At 43.4% G+C, this 25,107-nt stretch overlaps 1 protein-coding gene across 1 annotated transcript; it reads right to left on the bottom strand.

Annotated features, from left to right (window-relative positions):
• Positions 1–8,255: 8,255 nt before the first annotated feature.
• LOC139459129 (uncharacterized) lies at positions 8,256–24,446 on the bottom strand. The gene is made up of 10 exons (XM_071240578.1): positions 24,201–24,446; positions 20,477–20,592; positions 18,697–18,851; positions 17,060–17,218; positions 14,961–15,084; positions 14,602–14,724; positions 13,993–14,107; positions 12,101–12,172; positions 9,197–9,300; positions 8,256–8,830 (listed from the first exon to the last, which is right to left on the bottom strand). The coding sequence occupies exons 1-10, from the start codon at positions 24,342–24,344 to the stop codon at positions 8,698–8,700; spliced, it is 1,245 nt and encodes a 414-aa protein (XP_071096679.1). The 5' UTR covers positions 24,345–24,446; the 3' UTR covers positions 8,256–8,697.
• Positions 24,447–25,107: the final 661 nt, after the last annotated feature.

The raw sequence follows: 25,107 nt of genomic DNA, 5'->3' as shown, positions 1-25,107 counted from the left end.
GGGGGGCACTGGTGGCCCAGTCGTCTAAGGCGCCGCGATTTGCTGTGAAGAGTAGCATCCCTTGGGCACGCCAGAATCCTATGATTATGGGTTCGAATCCCTGTTCGCCTCGATTATGTTCCTAGGTTTGTCAGCACCATACCCGTGCTGGTGGGTTTCACCGAAGTGGTAAACGTCTGAGACCTGCATCACTTCGGGCTTTCCTCCCACATTAAGCTGACATGCGGTGATATAACTGGGATACTGTTAAAAGCGGCTTAAAACCCTAATCACTCACTCATAGGGCCATGGTAAAACTAAAATACTGTTCAAAGCGGCTTTATGCTCATCACTGCATATTATGAGAGTGAGTGAGTATGGTTTAACGCTGTTTTTCGCAATATTCCAGCAATATTGAGGCGGGGCACACCAAAAGTGGTTAACTTCTGAGGCCTGTATCACTTCGGGTTGTCCTCCCACATCAAACCTTAAATCCCCGTGATATAACTGGAATATGTTTAAAAGTGGTGTTGGACCCATCTCGCTTGCTGGGTCAAAGGTTCATGCTACGTCGCTGGATATGGCTGGAATGTTGCATGTGCGAATCAAGAGTTTATGTGTTAACTCCACCCTCAGCCAAGTCACTTCCTGACGTGTAGACGACTACCTTAACTCCTGGATCCGCCTGTGTAGCCATGAGTGGCATTAAACTATTGTCACTCTATACACTGGCTCTCAGTGTATGGTCACATTTTTCTTTATAAACTGACCATGAAGCTAAGGGATTCAGTGCTACTGTGTTTATAATTATCCTTAGACTATGCACTGTGTTCGAGGACACCTTTGTTATAAAGGAATCCATTAACCAATTAACCGTATAGGTTGAATGAAAATAAGGGGGATCCTTGCAAGGCTGTCTCACTGTGATGTACAATGTTCCCTCTTTATTGCGCTGCACTCAGCAATATTCCAGCTATATGACGGCGGTCTGTAAATAATCTAGTCTGGACCAGACAATCCAGTGATTAATATCATGAGCATCAATCCACGCAATTGGGATCGATGACATGCATCAACCAAGTTAGCGAGCCTGAGCACTTGATCCCGTTAGACGCCTTTTACGACAAGCGTAGTCGCCTTTTACGGCAAGCATGGGTTGCTGAAGACCTATTCTACCCCAGCGTCTTCACGGGCCGAATGAGGTAGGGAAAAGTCAGGGATGTTTGAAGCTTATTTCCATTGATTTCCTTGTATAACCTTTTGGAGCCTAAAGACGTTTTCAATTAAACATTTTAAGAATCTTTTGTATTTTATTATTACATAGACATACAACATTTGGTAGGCGTGTCATTAATTCAAGAACATGAATTAGGCTGACTTTGTCTCTGGTACTAACAGTCATCAATTATTTTTCAATCTCATCAGTCTTTGTTTGTTTTCGGCTAAACCCTGCTCTCACCAATATTCCAGCTTTATGACGCCAGTCTGTGAATAATCGAGTCTGGACCAGACAATCCAGTGATTGATCTCATGAGCATCGATCCACACAATTAGGATACAATGACATGGTTCAGACCTATTTACAGACTGCCAGCATATTGAAAAAACAACAACCAAGATATGGACTGGGCGGAGTTTAACTGCACCAGATGGTGTGTCTTGGCTGTCTAGCCCTTTAGGATTAGATTTCGGGTGAGAACATAGGTCCCAGCAATCTTGTGCTTACCGTGTCATTGTATCCCAATTGCGTGGATCGATACTCATGATTGTCTGGACGCGAATAATTACAGGCTGCTTAATATTTTTTGGCGCCAAAATTTAGGTGAGTAGGCTGAAATAGAAAAAGAGGAAAAATCCAATTTCAAATCTATATATTATGTCCACTTGGGATTCGTCATATTTCATTGTATTTTGGCAGTTTTACAATAAATTTTAAAAAGGTTTAGATGCAAGTATTTGAATTAATTTATTTATGTTAATAACGGCAGAAAATGAGATTTTTTGTTTATTTACATATTTCTTGTCCGTGTAATAAAACAAAACCACTTTTTTTCTCCTTTTTGGTTTTTCACATTCTAATTTTCGGGAGTAAGCGGATTTGTAAACAAAGTTTAAAGACGAGCCTTGGTATAACATCCCTGTTCATATGAAGCAAGCATGATTCAGTCGTCACTTTATGGTGTGACGTGTGCGTTGATACAAGTCATTCAGAAGTTCTGCTAAATCATGTGCAGTCTTCCAGTCAATTGTCCCTGGAGTTTACATTGTGGAAATAAGTGCAGAATTTCTCAATATATATTCACTTTGTATGCAATCGATACACTACTAGTAATAATGTCTAATGTTGACGAAATGTCATTAACAGATCCTCCAGGTCGGGTGTTCCACTGTGTTTGTATATGCCATGAATCAAACATCGTCAATACTTCACATGTTAATGTAAATTACGCTCCTCCATCACACCCGAGTACACTGGGCCGATATGCGTTGTCGTAGTGAATCCTGCTTGAACTTCGTGCGAATCCAACCGCTCCTTGAATTATACTACTAAAAAAAGTTAAGGATCACCTTTTTCATTCATATTATTATAGTTAATCTGTCATGTCATGACAGAATCATTATAGTAAGGGGTGAGAATCTTCTCCGGATCCTTGAAGTCTAGTGACCACAAATTTGTAAAAATCTGATGGCTTCAGTGGGGCCGTCGGGGCGGTCGGTTAGCCTAGTTGTTAAAGCGTTCGCTCGTCACTTTAAAGACCCTTGCTCGATTCCCGACATGGGTACAATGTATGAAGCCCATTTTTGGTGTCCCTCGCTGTGATATTGCTGGAATATTGCTAAAAGCAGTGTAAAACCATACTCACTCACTTACTTATTGGTTAATAGCAACTACCCTATGTCATCACATGATGGAGGAATGTATGTGTAGGCAAACGTTAAGTGTTGACGATATGAATAGAAGTACTTCATGTAGACCCAGTTTTCCTACATCAGCTTGTATATAAGCCAGATCTGTATAGCTGTCAGCGTCTTTGTTGTTGTAAACCATTGTGTAAATAAACATGCTTCAGACATTCATAGTTCTCATAGTGTTTCCTTATATGGTTGTCTGGTCCATACTCGATTATTTACAGACCATCGTCATAGTGTTGTAATATTGCTGAGTGCGGCGTTAACCAACCAACCAACCAACCAGTCTTATAGGGACCCTCACCAGTGGTATTCTGGGTTGGAATTAGTCCCCAGCAACCTAAACTGGCCAAAAAAATCAATTGATTTGAACAAAATATGATCTCATCACAAAGAGAAACATGCATGTCAAAGTTCTGCTAATTTCAGAGGACAGGAAATTTAGAGACGGGATGTGAGATCAAGGTCAAAACGTCAAGACTTATTATCGTTATAAACGAAATATATGTTGAAACACACAATAAAGTGCACATGCACCATAATTATTCCATTTTGAAAATCCGATTGAACAAATTGGGCTGTCATCATTGGAGGGAACAAACGTGTTTTAGCGTCAATTGCTTCTAAGGATAAGATGTTGACGGTACAATGCTCACCAGACAAACACGGCACGACATAAGCTCACTTGACTTGCAGTTAAATGTTATCATGCGAGTGTAGGTCAAGGTGACTACTCCTAAACAACCTTATAACTTGAGATGGGACACATGAGTAGACTAGGTGGGAAGGACTGGCTGACTTTAATTGTCAGGAAGCTGTACACGAAAGTATCGTATGACCTAAAGTAACTCGAAACACATACGTGGACACAACGCCAGTTAAGTGAAGACTTATGTGTTGAGGTGAGGTGACGCGAAATGTTTTTATATTCCACTTATATCGCGACGTGCATGCACGTGTGGCTGTTTGTACTAGTATGGACTAATGCCGAGTTTATAGTGCTAGCACACTGAGATACTATGCCGCAGTTTAGCATGAATACCCCACTCAGACACAGTATGCTGACGCCGAACCGACCAGTCCTTGTTTTAGCCCCTTAATGTCAAGCGCCAGACAGGGTAACAACAAGTACCAACTTTTAACGTCTTTTGAATTATAAGGATAGTGCCATGACGCCAGCTTATGTGGTTAAGTTGTCAACAGTTACAAATGTGAAATGAATCCTTTATGTTTAGACTGCCTCCATGGTCTAGTGGTAGAGCATCCACGGAAGGTCCGGCGGGGTTTGATCACCGACTGCGTGATACCAAACGATTTTAAAATATGGTACTTGTTGTTACCCTGCCTGGTGCTCCGCATTAAAGGCCTAAAACAAGGACTGGTCGGCTCGGAGTCAGTATACTGTGTCTGAGTGGTGTTAAACTGCGAGATGGTATCTCAGTGGGCTAGCACTATAAAATCGGCATTACTCTGGAATAGAAGAGCAGACACACACACACGTGCATGCACGTCGCTGCATAAGTGCAATAATCTGAAACGAAACGAAGATTCCGGGGTAGAACAGTTCTTCAGCAACCCACGCTTGCCGTAAAAGGCGACTATGCTTGTCGTAAAAGGCGACTAACCGGGTCGGGTGGTCAGGCTCGCTGACTTGGTTGATGCACGGTCATCAATCCCAATTGCGTGGGTTGATGCACATGATATTAATTACTGGATTGTCTGGTCTAGACTCGATCCATCCGTCATATAGCTGGAATATTGCTGAGTGCGGCGTTAAACAACAAACCAACCAAACAACAAACCCATTACGGGTCACGTTAGAACGACCTTCATCCAACCAATCAAAGCGTCGCTTATCAGACCATGAAAGCGACAGTCCGAATGTCTTTTCTGATCATGCAACCTCGAAAACGTTAACACGGGGTATTCCGAACGACAGTTACGGCCCGTACGACCGAATCCGTCAAAATTATCGCCTATCTCTCGCTTCCGTGAGATAAACATTTGAACGGAGGAGGCGTTGCACAGTACGTGGGAAGCACTGCCATACAATCGCAACCATATGTACTAGCCACTTATGAAACTGTGCACGGAGAAAATATATTCTGGATTGAAATACAACACAGCAAGAACAAAATGATGCAGACGCTGTAGCAGCTGAATGATCGGACCATAAGAATATGTCAACGGGACCTGAACAACATCTGTTACGATGACGTCAGAATGGAGTAGGGGGTCATACGACAAAGTCACAAAGTCAATAACGGGTATGACCACCCGGTGCGTGAATCACAGCAGTGCATCGGCGACGCATGGAGTCCACCAAATGGGCATGGAAGGCCTGGGGAATGGCCTGCCATATCCTCCTCAAATCCTGTGCCAAGTCACGGACGTTATCTGGAGGATGTGGAAGACGACACAGACGGCGCTCCATTTCATCCCACACATGCTCTATTGGGGAGAGATCTTGAGAAACTGCAGGCCATGGCAGTAACATGACATTGTTATGGTGAAGGAAATCCATTGCGACCCTAGCCGTGTGAGGACGAGCGTTGTCCTGTTGAAATGTCAATCCCGGGCCATGACGTTGCAGGAAAGAAATGACCACAGGCCTCAGAATCTGATCTCTGTAGCCAACACCGGTGAGATTGCCCTGAACAACCACCAAAGGGGTTCGGTGCCGTGCTGTTATCCCACCCCAAATCATCACAGAGCCACCTCCAAAACGATTCCTCTCCACAATACAGTTGTGTGCATAACGTTCTCCCAAACGCCGGTAGACACGTTGGCGCTGTGGGAAATATTCGAGGTTGGCGAACATGATTTCGACACCATCTTAGACGGTTGACTCGATGACGGTGTGTCAGGATGGGGCGTCGTGGTCGAATCCCGTACTGACATAAACGATTCCTGACGGTGTTGGGATGGATACGGCGCAGTCCAGGGACGTCGTTACTGCCGTTTGGAACCTGTGTCGAAGATGTGTAACTCGAATCCATCTGTCCTGTCTTGGCGTCGTTACTCGGGGACGTCCTGAACGTGGGTGGTCGGCAACGTCATTTGTCTTCTGATAACGCCTCACCAACGCCGATATCGTGTTACGATGGCATTGGAAATGTGTTGCCACCTGTTGTTGCCTCATTCCCGCTCGGATCATTCCAATGTCTTCATGACGCTGTGCAGCTGTCAATCTTGGCAAGACTTGCTTGTGATATGCTAGTGTCTGCGCCTGAGAAGTTTTGAATTTTTGAATGACCACAGATCATGCTTTCCAAAGTGACAGCGAATTTTGAGTTGCACATGCTGTGTACAGCTGCAAAGGATGCACGTGCAGTAACACATAGGCCCCCATCAATGACGTCATATCGTATGGCACGTGCATGAGCGTTTGAATGTCTCCAATAATTGCTGTGTTCAAACCTATATTTCATATATGGACGGTGTGCCCTTATATCTATATTTTCTCCGTGCACAGTTTCTTAATGTGGCTAGTATATTAGACATTCCGGAATGTTCGTTTGTTCAGTTTTCAAAATTTTAATCGAGAACTGTGTCAACATATTTTTCAAACGTAGTCCGAAATGGAAGTCGCCAGGTTGAAACGAGTGTCGTAAAGCTCGAAAAAGCTGCTTTCTAATTGGCTGATGTCGACTTCTTGTTAGTCATTTCAGTGGTCGGTCGCGAAAGGTCGTCCTGACGTGACCCGTAATGGGATGTCCTCAGATCTTTGTAAAGCGATAGTGAGAACTAAGATCTGATTTTAATGAGATTGCATATTGACAAATAATTGAAATAAATTTATATTTTCATTTCGACCGAAATGCCTTGTGACATAGTTGGAATAACTATGTGAAACATAAGATTACAAAAAGGTGGCCTTATAAACATAAATTTAAAATTGGACTGTGTCATTCAGTGAGTTATAAGGATTGGTTGGCCTGACCTTTGATTCGGGTATAACATTGACAGCCATATCTGAAAGCCTACAGCAGCAATGGGGATGTGTGATGCAGTGAGATTGGCAAGCCATGGCTTTGTGGAATAAAAACATATGTTCCATAATACGCTCCATAATATGTGGTCATATAAAAATCCCTCTGGTTATTTTTGTCAAAGCGGTCTTCACCATCAGACTAATAAAGTAAACACAATGTCTTTCTGATTTATTTTTGGGAGAATTTGTCATATTTAAGGCTTGTGCATATGTAAACCAAGCCAAAAGGATGCAAGGCTTAAGTTAATTTTAACGATATTACCTATTCCACAATTGCGAATGTAACATGTTGAAGTTTTTAGTCAAGCATGCCTTTCAATGTTGATGACATTCATAAACTACACAATTAGAATGTGATATCCAGAATGTTCAGTAAGACAAATTTGATTTTTTATAAAGAAGAAAGAAAAAGGGAAGTGAAGAAACAGATGCATCCCTCCATGTCTTCCTGAATACGATCTTGGACCAATCTTGACCAAACGGCGATGGGGTTACTTCTGTTGCCTTGACTACATGCAAACACAGTTGTTTTGTATAAATATGCAACTGCTTCTTATTAAAACTCATCATGTGAAGTCATGAATGGAAATGAAGGATATAAAAAATATAACAAGAAAACACAACCTTGGATTCATTTCTGAATCAACCATCAGTAGACGGTAATATCATCAGTCAAATCTCCCAGCCGCTTCCAATATCCCCACATGCTGCCGTTGGTTTGTTGTTTAACGCCACACTCACCCCTATTCCAGTTATATGACGGCGGTCTGTAAAAAATCAAGTCTGGACCAGACAAACCAGTGACTGACATCATGAGCATCGATCCACGCAATTGGGATACGATGACAATCATGCATCAACCAAGTCAGCAAGCCTGACCACCCGATCCGGTCAGTCGCCGCCTCTTACGACAAACATAGACGCCTTTTACGGCAAGCATTGGTTGCCGAAGACCTATTCTACCCCGGAACTTCACGGGTATGAAGTACTGTTAGTTTGCCCCACATGTCAGGTGAGGCTAGGCGTATATTGCAGATCCTCTCGTCCACATCGAAGACAGCTTATTATTCCTGAAATAGCTTCATATCTGTGCCACTGCATTGGGAAAATTGCATAAAGCTAAACGTGACAGTAACTGTGGACATGGTTACTCTGGCTATAGAGGCGGTGGGTTAGTCTAGTGGTTAAAGTGTTTGCTCGTCAGGCCTAAGACCCGAGTTCGGTTCCTTATATGTTTTGAACCATTTTCTGGTTTTCCCGCCGTAAGTTGCTGAATATTGCTAAACCACACTCTCTACTTTGGTTCAAATAATCTATTAGGGCAATATTCTCGATATTCATATTTATTACCTTTCTCTGTCTATATAATTATTGTGTGGTTTTGTTGCTTAACGTGGAGATTTTATACAGGAGGGGGTTATTGATGGCTTTGTCTTGTTAAAGAGGAGCCAGGGCTGGGCAGACCATTCGTGACCAACTCGTGTTATTCCGGGACAAGCCGAATAGCGACTCGTGCCCCTCTCATGGCCATTTTTATATATTTCTGATGCAATTTAAAGCACATAGGGACGTGCGGAATTATACCTAATGATTGAACACATTTAACTGTGTCTTGGGTATATTTTTAGGTACAAGACATATGTAAAATCAAAAAACATTTCTGAGGGATTATTTGACAAAGAACTCGAAATCATCCGCGCATTCTGATTGGTTTGTCGTATTTTCGCACATAACATTCATCGATAGGGTGACGAGTCTTCTTGCAGGTTACGGAAAGGGGCGAGTGGTGACGAAGGCTGGGCAGACTTCTCAACTTATTGTGTTTCTCCGGCGATGAAGTCGCGGATGGCGGAACAGAAGGCTTCAAGTCCCCGGGTCAGGGTGACCTGATTACAGAAGCTGATGGACAGTCTCACATAGTTCTTGCAGCCTCCGCTGGGGGAGGCACTGAAACAGGAAGGATTAATATAACGCGAGACTAGTTTTAAAACATAGTTTAAGCAATAAGGATTTTGTCTGCCCTTAAAAAAACAGTGAAAAAGAAATGTGTCAAAACTAAGTTCGTTTAGGTTAAACTGCAAGACAATAGGTCACTAAGGTTAAACTGTAAGACATTAGGTCACTCAGGTTAAGTGTGAACAGGTCACATGGGTGAAAAACAAATTTGAGTTGAAAAAAGTGATAATAAAATACAAAATATATTAGGAGTGGGATAGTCATGCAGAAATATATTTTCATATTCCAATTGGAAATATTAGAAAATCCCTAACTGTGGACAAAATACTAAACCAATAATAAACAAAACATACTAACCAAAATCCTGGAAGAAAATTGATCTTATATTTTTTAACGGCCATCCTGAGGAGGAGTAGTGCGTCCACAGCTTCCGGTAGTTGCACCCACACAAAGAAGCCTCCCTGCCACACAGACAATGTACCAGGTCAGGGACCAGTCATTATTTCAGTCAGCAAGGGAAGTGTCATCCATCTATGTACTCAATGTCCCTCCCTATATCTAGGCCACTTAGATCCCCCCTAAATGTCGGGTACTTTATTTGAATCTCTAGTTTCTCCAAGCCCCCCCCCCCCCCCCCCCCCCCCCCCCCCACACACACACACCTCTCAAATTTGTGCAATATTTTAATGTAAGCCACTGGTTTTTTTACCCTTCCTAAATGTAGGTTATGTATTTTAGTCATCCCTTCAAAAGTAGATCATTAATTGAGCAACCCATTGGCTATATATGTTAGCCACCTTCTCCAAATATCGGCGATATTAAATTATTTTTTTAAATTTTAATTTATATTTCTGGAGTCAGCTACATATACTGAAGCTCCTCGGAATAAACATTAGGCCACCCAAAAAAAAACGTTTCACACATTGTTTCAACGCTAGGGAACAAAACCCAAACCCAAACCAACATGCTACTACGGGAATACCCTAATTTCTGAATGGAATGTTACTACATCACAAATCTATACCACTCAACTTTTGACAGGGATATGCCTCTGACTTTATGATACTCCAAGCCAACCTTTTACGCCTGAAACCTATGATTGTGGGTTCGCAATCTCATTAAAATCAGACCTTAGTTCTCACTATCGCTAAACAAAGATCTGAGGACGTCAGAACGACCTTTCTTCCGACCAATCAAAGCGTCGCTTACCAGATCGTCGCTTACAGTCGGAATGTCTTTTCTGATCATACAACCTCGAAAACGTTAACACGTGGTATTCCGAATGATAGTTACGGCCCGTACGACTGATTCCGTCAAAATTATCGTCTATCGGCTGCTTACGTTGGGATAAACATTTGAACGGAGAAGGCGTTGCACACTACGTGGGATCTGATATTTGGTGGGTTCGAATCCCGGTTCGCCCCAATTATGTTTCTAGGTTTGTCAGCACCATACCCGTGCTCGTGGGTCTCTCCGATGTGGTAAACGTCTGAGACCTGCATCACTTCGGGCTTTCCTCCCACATTAAGCTGACACGCCGTGATATAACTGGAATACTGTTAAAAGCGGCGTTAAACCCAATCACTCACTACTTCTGGATGGACTGCCGGACCGGCACTGACCTGTGGTATATTACCCACTATCCCTACTTCTGGATGGACTGCCGGACCGGCACTGACCTGTGCTATATTACCCACTATTCCCCTGTCCCTACTTCTAGATGGACTGCCGGACCGGCACTGACCTGTGGTATATTACCCACTATCCCTACTTCTGGATGGACTGCCGGACCGGCACTGACCTGTGCTATATTACCCACTATCCCTACTTCTGGATGGACTACCGGACCGGCACTGACCTGTGCTATATTACCCACTATCCCTACTTCTGGATGGACTGCCGGACCGGCACTGACCTGTGCTATATTACCCACTATCCCTACTTCTGGATGGACTGCCGGACCGGCACTGACCTGTGGTATATTACCCACTATTCCCTGTCCCTACTTCTGGATGGACTACCGGACCGGCACTGACCTGTGGTATATTACCCACTATTCCCCTGTCCCTACTTCTAGATGGACTGCCGGACCGGCACTGACCTGTGGTATATTACCCACTATCCCTACTTCTGGATGGACTGCCGGACCGGCACTGACCTGTGCTATATTACCCACTATCCCTACTTCTGGATGGACTGCCGGACCGGCACTGACCTGTGGTATATTACCCACTATCCCCCTGTCCCTACTTCTGGATGGACTGCCGGACCGGCACTGACCTGTGGTATACTACCCACTATCCCCCTGTCCCTACTTCTGGATGGACTGCCGGACCGGCACTGACCTGTGGCATACTACCCACTATCCCCCTGTCCCTACTTCTGGATGGACTGCCGGACCGGCACTGACCTGTGGTATATTACCCACTATTCCCCTGTCCCTACTTCTAGATGGACTGCCGGACCGGCACTGACCTGTGCTATATTACCCACTATCCCTACTTCTGGATGGACTGCCGGACCGGCACTGACCTGTGCTATATTACCCACTATCCCTACTTCTGGATGGACTGCCGGACCGGCACTGACCTGTGGTATATTACCCACTATTCCCTGTCCCTACTTCTGGATGGACTACCGGACCGGCACTGACCTGTGGTATATTACCCACTATTCCCCTGTCCCTACTTCTAGATGGACTGCCGGACCGGCACTGACCTGTGGTATATTACCCACTATCCCTACTTCTGGATGGACTGCCGGACCGGCACTGACCTGTGCTATATTACCCACTATCCCTACTTCTGGATGGACTGCCGGACCGGCACTGACCTGTGCTATATTACCCACTATCCCTACTTCTGGATGGACTGCCGGACCGGCACTGACCTGTGGTATATTACCCACTATTCCCCTGTTCCTACTTCTAGATGGACTGCCGGACCGGCACTGACCTGTGGTATATTACCCACTATCCCTACTTCTGGATGGACTGCCGGACCGGCACTGACCTGTGCTATATTACCCACTATCCCTACTTCTGGATGGACTGCCGGACCGGCACTGACCTGTGGTATATTACCAACTATTCCCTGTCCCTACTTCTGGATGGACTACCGGACCGGCACTGACCTGTGGTATATTACCCATTATCCCCCTGTCCCTACTTCTGGATGGACTGCCGGACCGGCACTGACCTGTGGTATATTACCCACTATTCCCTGTCCCTACTTCTGGATGGACTACCGGACCGGCACTGACCTGTGGTTGTGTAAAAGTGGCACCAGGTGGCAGGCCTTTCTGAAGAGTCTCGCACATCAACACCATCCGGTCCTACAACAGTGGAAAGAATGCATACTATCACCACTGGGATCACATGGTATTATTCACCGACTTCCTTTCCTTAAAAAGGCTGAAACATATACTACTCAAACCAAGTTAGAGAGCACCCCAATACCCACCAGCCATGGCAGATTAACTATAGTCATATGAACTACTTGGGTGTTCTTTAACTTCTTTTGAGTATATAAAATTAATAATGTCAGTAAAATAACAGATTAATGGCAATAATAATTAACTAATCAGATGTTAATACCGCATTATAAAAATTACTAAAATATACTCACTCACTACACCTGAGTATCTATGACATTCAAATCATTAGTTCCCTTACTTTTTGTCGGTAGTATATGTTACTTTGCTTCAACGAGGCTCCATAATTGTTGTAATAAGTGCCTTCGGCACTTAGAAAATTGACAAAGGGGGGCGCGTCGACACGAATATCTCTAATATGCACAAGAAAACACAAGATGATATGATTTGGCTTAGTACCAGGCGCTTTACACTACTATATTTACATCACATTACAAATTGGGGCAGTTACTGGTTGAACGTACTTCACAACCCACCTAGGGTACGTAGCATTAATTTCCCGAAGCATAATCCCACCTTAAATCCCTCTTGTCAGTACTCACTGACTGCTTTTGTTTGTTTAATGCTCATCAATTACGGTCAATAATCAGGTCTGGACCAAACAGTCCAGTGATTGATATTGTAAGCAACATTCCGCCCTGTCGGGGTACGATGACACCCCGTCCATCAAGTCACCGAGCCTGACCGCCCAACAATTAAGTCGCCTCTTGCAAGCATAGGTTCCTGGGGACCAATTCTACACTGGAATCGCCACCGGTTTGTTTTCCTGTATATTTGCTGGCTTTGTGGAGTCTGCATTGTATATTTGTCTGATTGTCTACCTTGTAGATTTGTCTGTGTCTGAGTGTCTGAAGGTCTACCTTGTAGATCTATCTGAGTGTCTGAAGGTCTACCTTGTAGATCTGTCTGAGTGTCTGAAGGTCTACCTTGTAGATCTGACTTTTGGTCTGAGTGTCTACCTTGTTGATCTGTCTGAATGTCTGAGTGTCTGGAGGTCTACTTTGAAGATCTGTCTGAGTGTCTGGGTGTCTGGAGGTCTACCTTGTAGATCTGTCTGAGTGTCTGAGTGTGTACCTTGTAGATCTGTCTGAGTCTCTGGGTGTCTGAAGGTCTACCTTGTAGATCTGTCTGAGTGTATGGGTGTCTGAAGGTCTACCTTGTAGATCTGTCTGAGTGTCTGAAGGTCTACCTTGTAGATCTGTCTGAGTGTCTGAAGGTCTACCTTGTAGATCTGTCTGTGTCTGGGTGTCTGAAGGTCTACCTTGTAGATCTGTCTGAGTGTCTGTGTGTCTGAAGGTCTACCTTGTAGATCTGTCTGTGTCTGGGTGTCTGGAGGTCTACCTTATAGATCTGTCTGTGTCTGGGTGTCTGAAGGTCTACCTTGTAGATCTGTCTGAATGTCTGGGTGTCTGAAGGTCTACCTTGTAGATCTGTCTTTGTCTGTGTGTCTGGAGGTCTACCTTGTAGATCTGTCTGAGTGTCTGGGTGTCTGAAGGTCTACCTTGTAGATCTGTCTGAGTGTCTGAAGGTCTACCTTGTAGATGTGTCTGAGTGTCTGGAGGTCTACCTTGTAGATCTGTCTGAGTGTCTGGGTGTCTGAAGGTCTACCTTGTAGATCTGTCTGAGTGTCTGAAGGTCTACCTTGTAGATCTGTCTGTGTCTGGGTGTCTGGATGTCTACCTTGTAGATCTGTCTGAGTGTCTGGGTGTCTGAAGGTCTACCTTGTAGATCTGTCTGAGTGTCTGCACATGCTTCTGCTGCAAGCCAAGTTTCATGATGGCTGTCGCTATCTTGGAGGCGTAGTGGTTCAGACTGCCTCCACTCCATGACACATTACTGCAATAGATATTCAACATCTCTGTAACTGCATTATTTTTAATGCTACAGTCAAACCCATTCGACAGGGTTGTGCCTAGTGCTGCTTCAAAGATCTACAATCGAACCAATTCGACAAGTGACACACTTAGTGGTTCATTTGTTCCTTGTTTACTGATTCCTCAAACGTTTGATATAACCCTACCTGTTTACAGCGTTTATGACAGCTGGAAGTGATCAGCAATTTCAGCAATACCAACATATCAATACCAGAGTACCAACAGTTCATGCATTTTTTTGTTCAATGTGAGAATACCAATTCTGGTAATATGACATTCCACTGTTCATATGGCGGGAACATGTAAAAGTGGAACACCCCAACTCACCCACTCAGTCACAAAAACAGGAACAGTCATAATTCCCCGCATAGCCACCTGTTGCTCCCTAAACCCGTGGGGCCACCAGTGGTGTATGTCATATGTAAAATGTACCAAGGTGCTAGTAAATGTGTTTACCTGTTGTCTAGAGCACCAAGGACCCTCTCCGGAGCCTCCAGCCATCCAAGGCGAAGCCCAGGAGCCAGAATCTTGGAAAATGTGCAGTTGGAGACAACGTTGCCCTTGTAAGCAGGGTCAGATCTAGAGCAGAAACATGACCATTCATCAGAATTTGATCATTTGTATTTGATCATCATCAAAGTTTGATCATTGGTCACAAGGAGTGAGAAAATACCTTGCCTTACTTGCCCTTGGATATGATTGTCAATGCAGCTATAGATGTGAGGAATATTTTCACTGAGAAATCAGAATTACATCTCTTGGAATTAATCATCAAATTTCTCAATTAACATTGTGTTCCTGTTTCTGACACTTACTTGTCGTCATACGCCAGGAGACGTTTTGGACTGTTTCCCCCGTAGTACACCAGGTTATATATATCCTCAGCTACGACCAGCACGTCATGCTGTCTTGCCAAACGCACCAACTCACCACACCTCTCTGAAGCAAGAAGAGCATACCAAGTCACACTTTGTAGGATATAACACATCATGTACATATTACCCACTTTTTAGGATTTAATACATCCTGTAGGATATAACCCACCCTGTAGGATATAACACATGTAAATATACCCACCTTGAATGATATAACACATCATGTACATATTATCCACTTTTTAGGATATAATACATCCTGTAGGATATAACCCACCCTGTAGGATATAACACATCATGTAACAAACGCACCCTGAATGATATAACACATCATGTACATATTACCCACCTTTTAGGATATAATACATCCTGTAGGATATAACCCACCCTGTAGGATATAACACATGTAAATATACCCACCTTGAATGATATAACACATCATGTACATATTATCCACTTTTTAGGATATAATACATCCTGTAGGATATAACCCACCCTGTAGGATATAACACATTATGTAACAAACGCACCCTGAATGATATAACACATGTAGATGTAACTCACAAGCATGATATAACATCATGTTGATACAAACCATACTTTAGGATATAACACGTTCTGTAGATAAACCCATTCTCTGGGTTTATAACACCATGTTGATATAACCCACCCTAGCCTTAGGATACAACACATCATGTTGACATAACCCACCCCATAGGACATACTACATGCTGGAGGATATATCCCACCATCAGGATATAACATATCCTGGAGATATAGATATAAATGACTCTTCAGGAAATAACACATTATGTAGGTATAATCCACGCTATAGAATATAATACATCCTGTAGCACTATGTAGGATATAACCCAAATTGTATTTTTTTTAACGTATCCTGTAAGGTATACTACATCCTCTATCATATAACATATATATCCTCTGGGATATAACCATTCTGAAGCATCCCCTCCATCATGTTGGATACAACCCATCCGGTAGGATATAAAACATTATGTAGGATATAACACTTCCTGTAGAATATAACCCGCCATGTAGGAACATAATACATCATGTAGGATATAACCCATCCTATACGATATATTACATTACGTAGGATATAACCCATCCTGTAGAATATAACCCGCCATGTAGGACATAATATATCATGCAGGATATAACCCACAATTTAGAACATAATACATCATGTAGGATATAACCCACAATGTAGGACATAATACATCATGTAGAATATAACCCATCATGCAGGATATAACCCACAATGTAGGACATAATATATCATGTGGGATATAACCCACAATGTAGGACATAATACATCATGCAGGATATAACCAACAGTGTAGGACATAATACATCACGTAGGATATAACCCACAATGTAGGACATGATACATCATGCAGGATATAACCCACCATGTAGGACATAATACACCATGCTGGATATAACCCGCCATGTAGGACATATTACATCATGTAGGATATAACCCACCATGTAGGACATAATACACCATGCTGGATATAACCAACCATGTAGGACATAATACATCATGTAGGATATAACCCACCATGTAGGACATAATACATCATGTAGGATATAACCCACCATGTAGGACATAATACATCATGTAGGATATAACCCACCATGTAGGACATAATACATCATGTAGGATATAACCAACCATGTAGGACATAATACATCATGTAGGATATAAGCCACGATGTAGGACATAATACATCATGTAGGATATAACCCGCCATGTAGGACATAATACATCATGTAGGATAAAACCCGCCATGTAGGACATAATACATCATGTGGGATATAACCCGCCATGTAGGACATAATACATCATGTAGGATATAACCCGCCATGTAGGACATATTACATCATGTAGGATATAACCCACCATGTAGGACATAATACACCATGCTGGATCACCCACCATGTAGGACATAATACATCATGTAGGATATAAGCCGCCATGTAGGACATAATACACCATGTAGGATATAACCCACCTTGTGAGTAGCACTGTCCTGTTGGGTTGTTGAAGACTGGAATGACATAGATCATCGCCCAGAATGGCCGCTCCGGTGTAGCAGCAAAGGACTTTGGACGATGTTCAGACAATAACTTGTCCAGAACATTGGTGTCGATTCCATCCGCGTCTGTCTGCACTGTTCCAAGACAGACATTGCATACAATGCAATACCTCATACACCAAGTGTACCGTTGGATCAAAAGTAATAATGCTAACCAATATACGATCAGTTTTATTTCTACTGCTGTAGTGATGAATGCTGTCATGAATCAAAAACTTAAAAATCTCTACAACTACTTTGAACTGACAAGATAAGGTTGTCATTACTTGTTTTCAATGAGACAAATCCAATTATTCAAATCATGGAACAACAAAATGTCGAAGATGTCGGCACAAACGTTTTTGGTACACAAACACTACTTTAGCAAGGAAATGTTTCAATGACTATGACCTGGGACCCGTTCCACAAAGCGATCTTAGCTATGGGGCGATCGTAACTCCCATACTTTAACATGGGCATATGCCAGTCACAGGACTAAAATTGCTTTGGGGAACGGGACCCTGGACTGTGACTGGACTTCGACTCAGTAAATATTTTCAAGATGACCTCATTCATCAAGTTTGTACTTCTTGTGAAAATGCAACCATGGCCCGGTTGTTCAAAACCCGGCTATGTTAATGACAGGTTAACTCCTAACAAACCGTTAAATATTTAACCACACGGTAGCTAAATTACTGTTGCGGGATCAATAGATTAGGTTAGCTAACCACTCAGTTAAATTTTAACATCTTGGTTAAATCATCGCTTAGGTTAAATCTACCATCAATGCAGCCTCGGACACTCAGAAAACCGCCAAGGGCGAAAAATCCATCTTGAACCTGACGTATGTAGCATTCTTTGGTTTGCCATTTTATGAATTAGTTCTTTCTTTTAACCAAAGTAACAGTCACATCTATTATGACACGTGAAGCTGTACTTTTGTCCACCCCCATCGTATCACCAATCACTTGCAGGAAACTACCACTTGCGTAAAAACGGAAAGCTGGCAACGACGTTTAGAGCATGGCTACGTTGTGTGGAGCGCTCCAAATCTTCCCTCAGTATATTGGCGATGTAGTTGATATATTCTCGTCCAAATCTGTACCTATCACGAAGTTCACTGTCTGTGTAGTTCATGAATGCAAAATTAACAGCTCGGAATCGCTTCTGTTGCCCATCATTAACCTCTGGAACCATGAAAGCGGCGCTAGGTCTAACCATGAACGCCGTTTTGTTTCAAAAATAGCCATGGTGTTAAGTATTTAATGAAGGTCGGGAGGAGTGTTAACTTTAACGGGGGTTTAACCAGCCGTTAAAGATACTTATGCTTTGAGAAACAACATAACCATTTGGTTAAATCTAACGGAGAGTTAATCTTTAACCGGGTTCTGAACAACCGGGCCCAGATGGTTAAGGTGAACATTTTTTTCTGGCGACCTTGACCTTTGACCTCATGAAATAAATACACCAAATGAAGCCGCAATGCCGCGTGGAAGTATTCATGGTAGAAAAGTCTATAATTTTGGTTTGTTCTTTACATACACAAACTATTTCACAATCTTTCAGCAACTCACCGGGAACTACATTCATCTGGAGGTCATACTGCAATAGCCTGTACGCAGCGTAGTAGGATGGGTCCTCCACAAATGCCACGGTGTTTTTACTGAACAGCAGAGACGCCAAGAAATGGAGACCTTGAGTTGCCCCTGCCGTCAACATGAGCTCCGAGCTGACAACAAATACCCTTGACATCTAGCTACTTTGTAAATGGATGACCACGGTCCACACTGTCAATGATATACAATCAACCAGGAAGAATACTGTGAATATAGGTTCACTTGTTGTAGAATGCATACGATGAAGGGCACACAACTTTCTCAAGACCCTCAATTCAAGTCGGGGGCACGGGTAGCCCAGTCGTCTAAGGCGCCGCGATTCGCTGTGCAGAGTTGCGCCCAAGAGTTACTTGGCCTTACCAACTGACAGTATCTTTGTACTCCCGAGACAAGGGAGTTACTTGGCCTTACCTACTGACAGTATCTTTGTACTCCTGAGACAGGAGAGTTACTTGGCCTTACCTACTGATAGTATCTTTGTACTCCCGAGACAAGGGAGTGACTTGGCCTTACCTACTGACAGTATCTTTGTACTCCTGAGACAAAGGAGTTTACTTGGCCTTACCTTCTGACAGTATCTTTGTACTCCCGAGACAAGGGAGTGACTTGGCCTTACCTACTGACAGTATCTTTGTACTCCTGAGACAGGAGAGTTACTTGGCCTTACCTACTGACAGTATCTTTGTACTCCCGAGACAAAGGAGTTACTTGGCCTTACCTATTGACAGTATCTTTGTACTCCCGAGACAAAGGAGTTACTTGGCCTTACCTACTGACAGTATCTTTGTACTCCTGAGACAAGGGAGTTTCCTGGCCTTACCTACTGACAGTATCTTAGTACTCCTGAGACAAGGGAGTTACTTGGCCTTACCTACTGACAGTATCTTAGTACTCCTGAGACAAGGGAGTTACTTGGCCTTACCTACTGACAGTATCTTTGTACTCCTGAGACAAGAGTGTTAGTTGGGCTTACCTAGTGATAGTATCGTTATACTCGTGAGACAAGAGTATTGTGTTGGGCTTACCTAGTGACTGAATCGTTATACTCGTGAGACAAGAGTATTAGTTGGGCTTACCTAGTGACTGAATCGTTATACTCCGAGACAAGGGAGTTACTTGGCCTTACCTACTGACAGTATCTTTGTACTCCTGAGACAGGAGAGTTACTTGGCCTTACCTACTGACAGTATCTTTGTACTCCCGAGACAAAGGAGTTACTTGGCCTTACCTACTGACAGTATCTTTGTACTCCTGAGACAGGAGAGTTACTTGGCCTTACCTACTGATAGTATCTTTGTACTCCCGAGACAGGAGAGTTACTTGGCCTTACCTACTGACAGTATCTTAGTACTCCTGAGACAGGAGAGTTACTTGGCCTTACCTACTGATAGTATCTTAGTACTCCTGAGACAAAGGAGTTACTTGGCCTTACCTACTGACAGTATCTTTGTACTCCTGAGACAAGGGAGTTACTTGGCCTTACCTACTGACAGTATCTTTGTACTCCTGAGACAAGGGAGTTACTTGGCCTTACCTACTGACAGTATCTTTGTACTCCCGAGACAAGAGTGTTAGTTGGGCTTACCTAGTGATAGTATCGTTATACTCGTGAGACAAGAGTATTAGTTGGGCTTACCTAGTGACTGAATCGTTATACTCCCGAGACAAGGGAGTTACTTGGCCTTATCTACTGACAGTATCTTTGTACTCCTGAGACAGGAGAGTTAGTTGGGCTTACCTAGTGACTGTATCGTTATACTCCTGAGACAGGAACTTAGCAAGTTGATCAAGGAACTCCCGGTCGCCTCGTCCATCTGCATATCGGAATGTCTGCGTCATGTCATTGTTCGTTTCCTGTATTCCACAAGAATGAGTTTATTCTTTCGGCTGCTTCAAGCATGTGGAAATAGTGATCAATATGTCTTCTCACCTTGACCTTCAAAGTAACATAATCGCTCTCACCTACTTGCCAGTCCAACCACCCACTCAGAAACCCACTACCTCAATACCCACCCACCAACTCTCACTTACGAACCCAACGATCCACTCAGCCACTCACTCACTCATTCACTCACCCGCTCAGCAACTCACTCACTCAACCACTCATTCACTTACCCACTCAGCAACTCACTCACACACTCAACCATTCACTCATTCACCCACTCAGCAACTCACTCACTCAACCACTCACTCACTTACCCACTCACTCACTCATTCACTCACCCGCTCAGCAACTCATTCACTCACTCAACCACTCACTCACTTACCCACTCAGCAACTCACTCACACACTCAACTACTCACTCATTCACCCACTCAGCAACTCACTCACTCACCCGCTCAGCAACTCACTCACTCAACCACTCATTCACTTACCCACTCAGCAACTCACTCACACACTCAACCACTCACTCATTCACCCACTCAGCAACTCACTCACTCAACCACTCACTCACTTACCCACTCACTCACTCATTCACTCACCCGCTCAGCAACTCATTCACTCACTCAACCACTCACTCAACCACTCACTCACTTACCCACTCAGCAACTCACTCACACACTCAACCACTCACTCATTCACCCACTCAGCAACTCACTCACTCACCCGCTCAGCAACTCACTCACTCAACCACTCACTCACTCACCCACTCAGCAACTCACTCACTCACTCAACCACTTACCCACTCAGCAACTCATTCACTCACTCACCCACTCAGCAACTCACTCATACATTTACTCTCCCGCTCAGCAACCCAATCATTCACTCACTCACTCAACCACTCACTCACTTACCCACTAAGCAACTCACTCACTCACCCGCTCAGCAACTCACTCACTCAACCACTCACCCGCTCAGCAACTCATTCACTCACTCAACCACTCACTCAGCAACTCACTCATACATTTACTCTCCCGCTCAGCAACTCAATCATTCAGTCATTCATTCACTCATCCACTCAGCAATTCACTCACTCACATAATAGTTGCTAGATCAAGAAGATTACCCAAATATATATCATGCATAAATGTTGTTTTAACGTTTATTTCCCTCAAATCAGGCCTCCTAATGAGATTCAAGGTAACATTCCTATACAGCTAAACTTGTTTATGGCCTGATGGTAGACTAACTTCTATATGAACATATTTTACAGGAAAAAATAGTCGTTAAATTATTTGAATAAAATATAATGAAAAGGAGCCCTGAGACTCGCTTCAATAACCTAAAACTGCAGTAATCTAGACTTGCCCACAGTTTATTCTTTCGGCTGCTTCAAGCATGTAGAAATAGTGAACAATATGTCTTCCCACCTTGACCTTGCAAGTAACATAATTGCTCTCACCTACTTGCCAGTCCAACCCTCCACTCAGCAACCCACTACCTCAATACTCACCCTCCAACTCTCACTTACGAACCCAACGATCCACTCAGCAACTCACTCACTCATTCACTCACCCGCTTAGCAACTCATTCACTCACTCAACCACTCTGCAACTCACTCAACCACTCAGCAGCTCATTCACTCACTCAACCACTCACTCACTCAACAACTCACTCATACATTTACTCTCCCGCTCAGCAACTCAATCATTCACTCACTCACTCACCCACTCAGCAACTCACTCACTCAACCACTCACTCATTTACCCACTCAGCAACTCATTCACTCACTCAACCACTCACTCACTCACCCGCTCAGCAACTCACTAACTCAACCACTCAACAGCTCACTCACTCACTCAACCACTCAGCAACTCACCCGCTCAGCAACTCATTCACTCACATAATAGTTGCTAGATCAAGAAGATTACCCAAATATATATCATGCATAAATATGTTGTTTTAACGTTTATTTCCCTCAAATCAGGCCTCCTAAGGAGATTCAAGGTAACATTCCTATACAGCTAAACTTGTTTATGGCCTGATGGTAGACTAACTTCTATATGAACATATTTTACAGGAAAAAATAGTCGTTAAATTATTTGAATAAAATATAATGAAAAGGAGCCCTGAGACTCGCTTCATTAACCTAAAACTGCAGTTATCTAGACTTGCCCACAGTTTATTCTGTCGGCTGCTTCAAGCATGTAGAAATAGTGAACAATATGTCTTCCCACCTTGACCTTGCAAGTAACATAATCGCTCTCACTTACTTGCCAGTCCAACCCTCCACTCAGCAACCCACTACCTCAATACCCACCCTCCAACTCTCGCTTACGAACCCAACGATCCACTCAGCAACTCACTCACTCATTCACTCACCCGCTCACCAACCCATTCACTCACTCAACCACTCACTCACTCACTCACTCAGCAACTCACTCACTCAACCACTCACTCAGCAACTCACTCACACTCACTCATTCACTCACTCAGCAACTCACTCATTCACCCGCTCAGCAACTCACTCACTCAACCACTCACTCACTTACCCACTCAGCAACTCACTCATACATTTACTCTCCCGCTCAGCAACTCAATCATTCACTCACTCACTCACTCAGCAACTCATTCACTCACTCAACCACTCACTCACTCACCCACTCAGCAACTTACTCACTCACCCACTCTGCAACTCACTCACTCAACCACTCAGCAACTCACTCACTCACTCAGCAACTCACCCGCTCAGCAACTCATTCACTCACTCACTCAACCACTCACTCATACATTTACTCTCCCGCTCAGCAACTCAATCATTCACTCACCCACTCAGCAACTCACTCACTCACATAATAGTTGCTAGATCAAGAAGATTACCCAAATATATATCATGCATAAATATGTTGTTTTAACGTTTATTTCCCTCAAATCAGGCCTCCTAAGGAGATTCAAGGTAACATTCCTATACAGCTAAACTTGTCTATGGCCTGATGGTAGACTAACTTCTATATGAACATATTTGACAGGAAAAAATAGTCGTTAAATTATTTGAATAAAATATAATGAAAAGGAGCCAAGAGACTCGCTTCAATAACCTAAAACTGCAGTAATCTAGACTTGCCCACTATTATAGACTTGCATGGGCTATATTGGATATATTTCTTTCAGGGCCAGTATGAGGGGCTAGCCTGATGTCAGTTCTATGCACAAATGAAACAATGAAAACGGGATCGGGTTGTCGGACTCGCTGACTCTTGGTTGATGCAAGTCATCGATCCCAAATGCGTGCATCGATGCTCATGATGTCAACCACTGGATTTTCATGTCCAGACGCGATTGATTATTTACATACCGCCATCATATAGCTGGAATATTGCTGAGTTCAGCGTTAAACAACAAACAAACACAAAAACAAAAAATGGAGTCAACGCGCAGTTTCCTTTTCGATCTATTCTAGCATGACACCCAACTTAACAGTTTAGTGCAAACGTGCGTGCAGTGGACCGGGGCCAACACACATTACGCTCACATTGACGATAACCTGATTTAAACATTTGTATACAGTTGTACACACTCACCAACACTGCGGCTGTCGCCTTCATGAACATTCCTTTACAGTCTTGGAGCGTGTCGGGCCCCGGTCCTCCGATCATCAGCGGTAGCAGCTCGCTGGAGTTCTCGTACATCTTTACTTCTGCTATTGGATCCATTGTGTCTGCCATGTACACTCACATGCGCTCAAGTTCACGGGCTTGTCAATTGACTCGCAAGGAAGGCAGCTTGATGCTCGTAAACTGCCCCAAGTACTAAACGTTGCTATCAGCCAAGCCCCCGCACCAGTTCAACATGCTGTGACCTTGTATCATTATATATACCAGGTCAAACTGTGAATGCATTCAATCCAGGAACAGTCGACACGCGTGCGCTGCCTTGTAATTGTCAGGTGCGACGTTGAGGACTTTATGTATACAGTAAACTACGTTTATAACAAACTTACCGATATAACAAACTTATAACGAACTAAGGTTATTACGAACTAAAATTTGTGGTCCCTTCGTCAGTCGGGTTTTGTAGAGCGAGGTATTACGTAACGTGTGGCAAGGTCATTGTCCCACGTGTATGTATATACGTAAGATTCGGCGACGTAAGGATTTGTGAATTGAAATTTGTGGATAGCGCTGGAGATTAAGGGTCCTGCCCGGAGGGGCTTATGATAAGAGGGGATACGCCGAATGTTTGCTGAATATATTAAACAGACAAAGTGCATAGAATTTCCGGGACTTGGAAACATATTGAACCAGTGAGGTATTTAGATAAATGAAATGTTAAATAAGTATTGAAATGGTTTGCACTATTTTAAATGAAAGTATTGAAATGGTTTGCACTATAACAGAGGCAACCTGTATTAACTTATAACAAGACCATAAAAAGGAACATGTGTTAATGCTTCGTTTTTTTATCATTGCAATCTCAAAATAATTCTAA

This window comes from Haliotis cracherodii, unplaced genomic scaffold, assembly GCF_022045235.1.
Source record: "Haliotis cracherodii isolate W230 unplaced genomic scaffold, xgHalCrac1.p SCAF_13, whole genome shotgun sequence".
Classification (NCBI taxonomy): Eukaryota; Metazoa; Mollusca; class Gastropoda; order Lepetellida; family Haliotidae; genus Haliotis; species Haliotis cracherodii.
The sequence above is the reverse complement of the archived record's forward strand: the minus strand, read 5'-3'. Positions and strand labels throughout refer to the sequence as shown.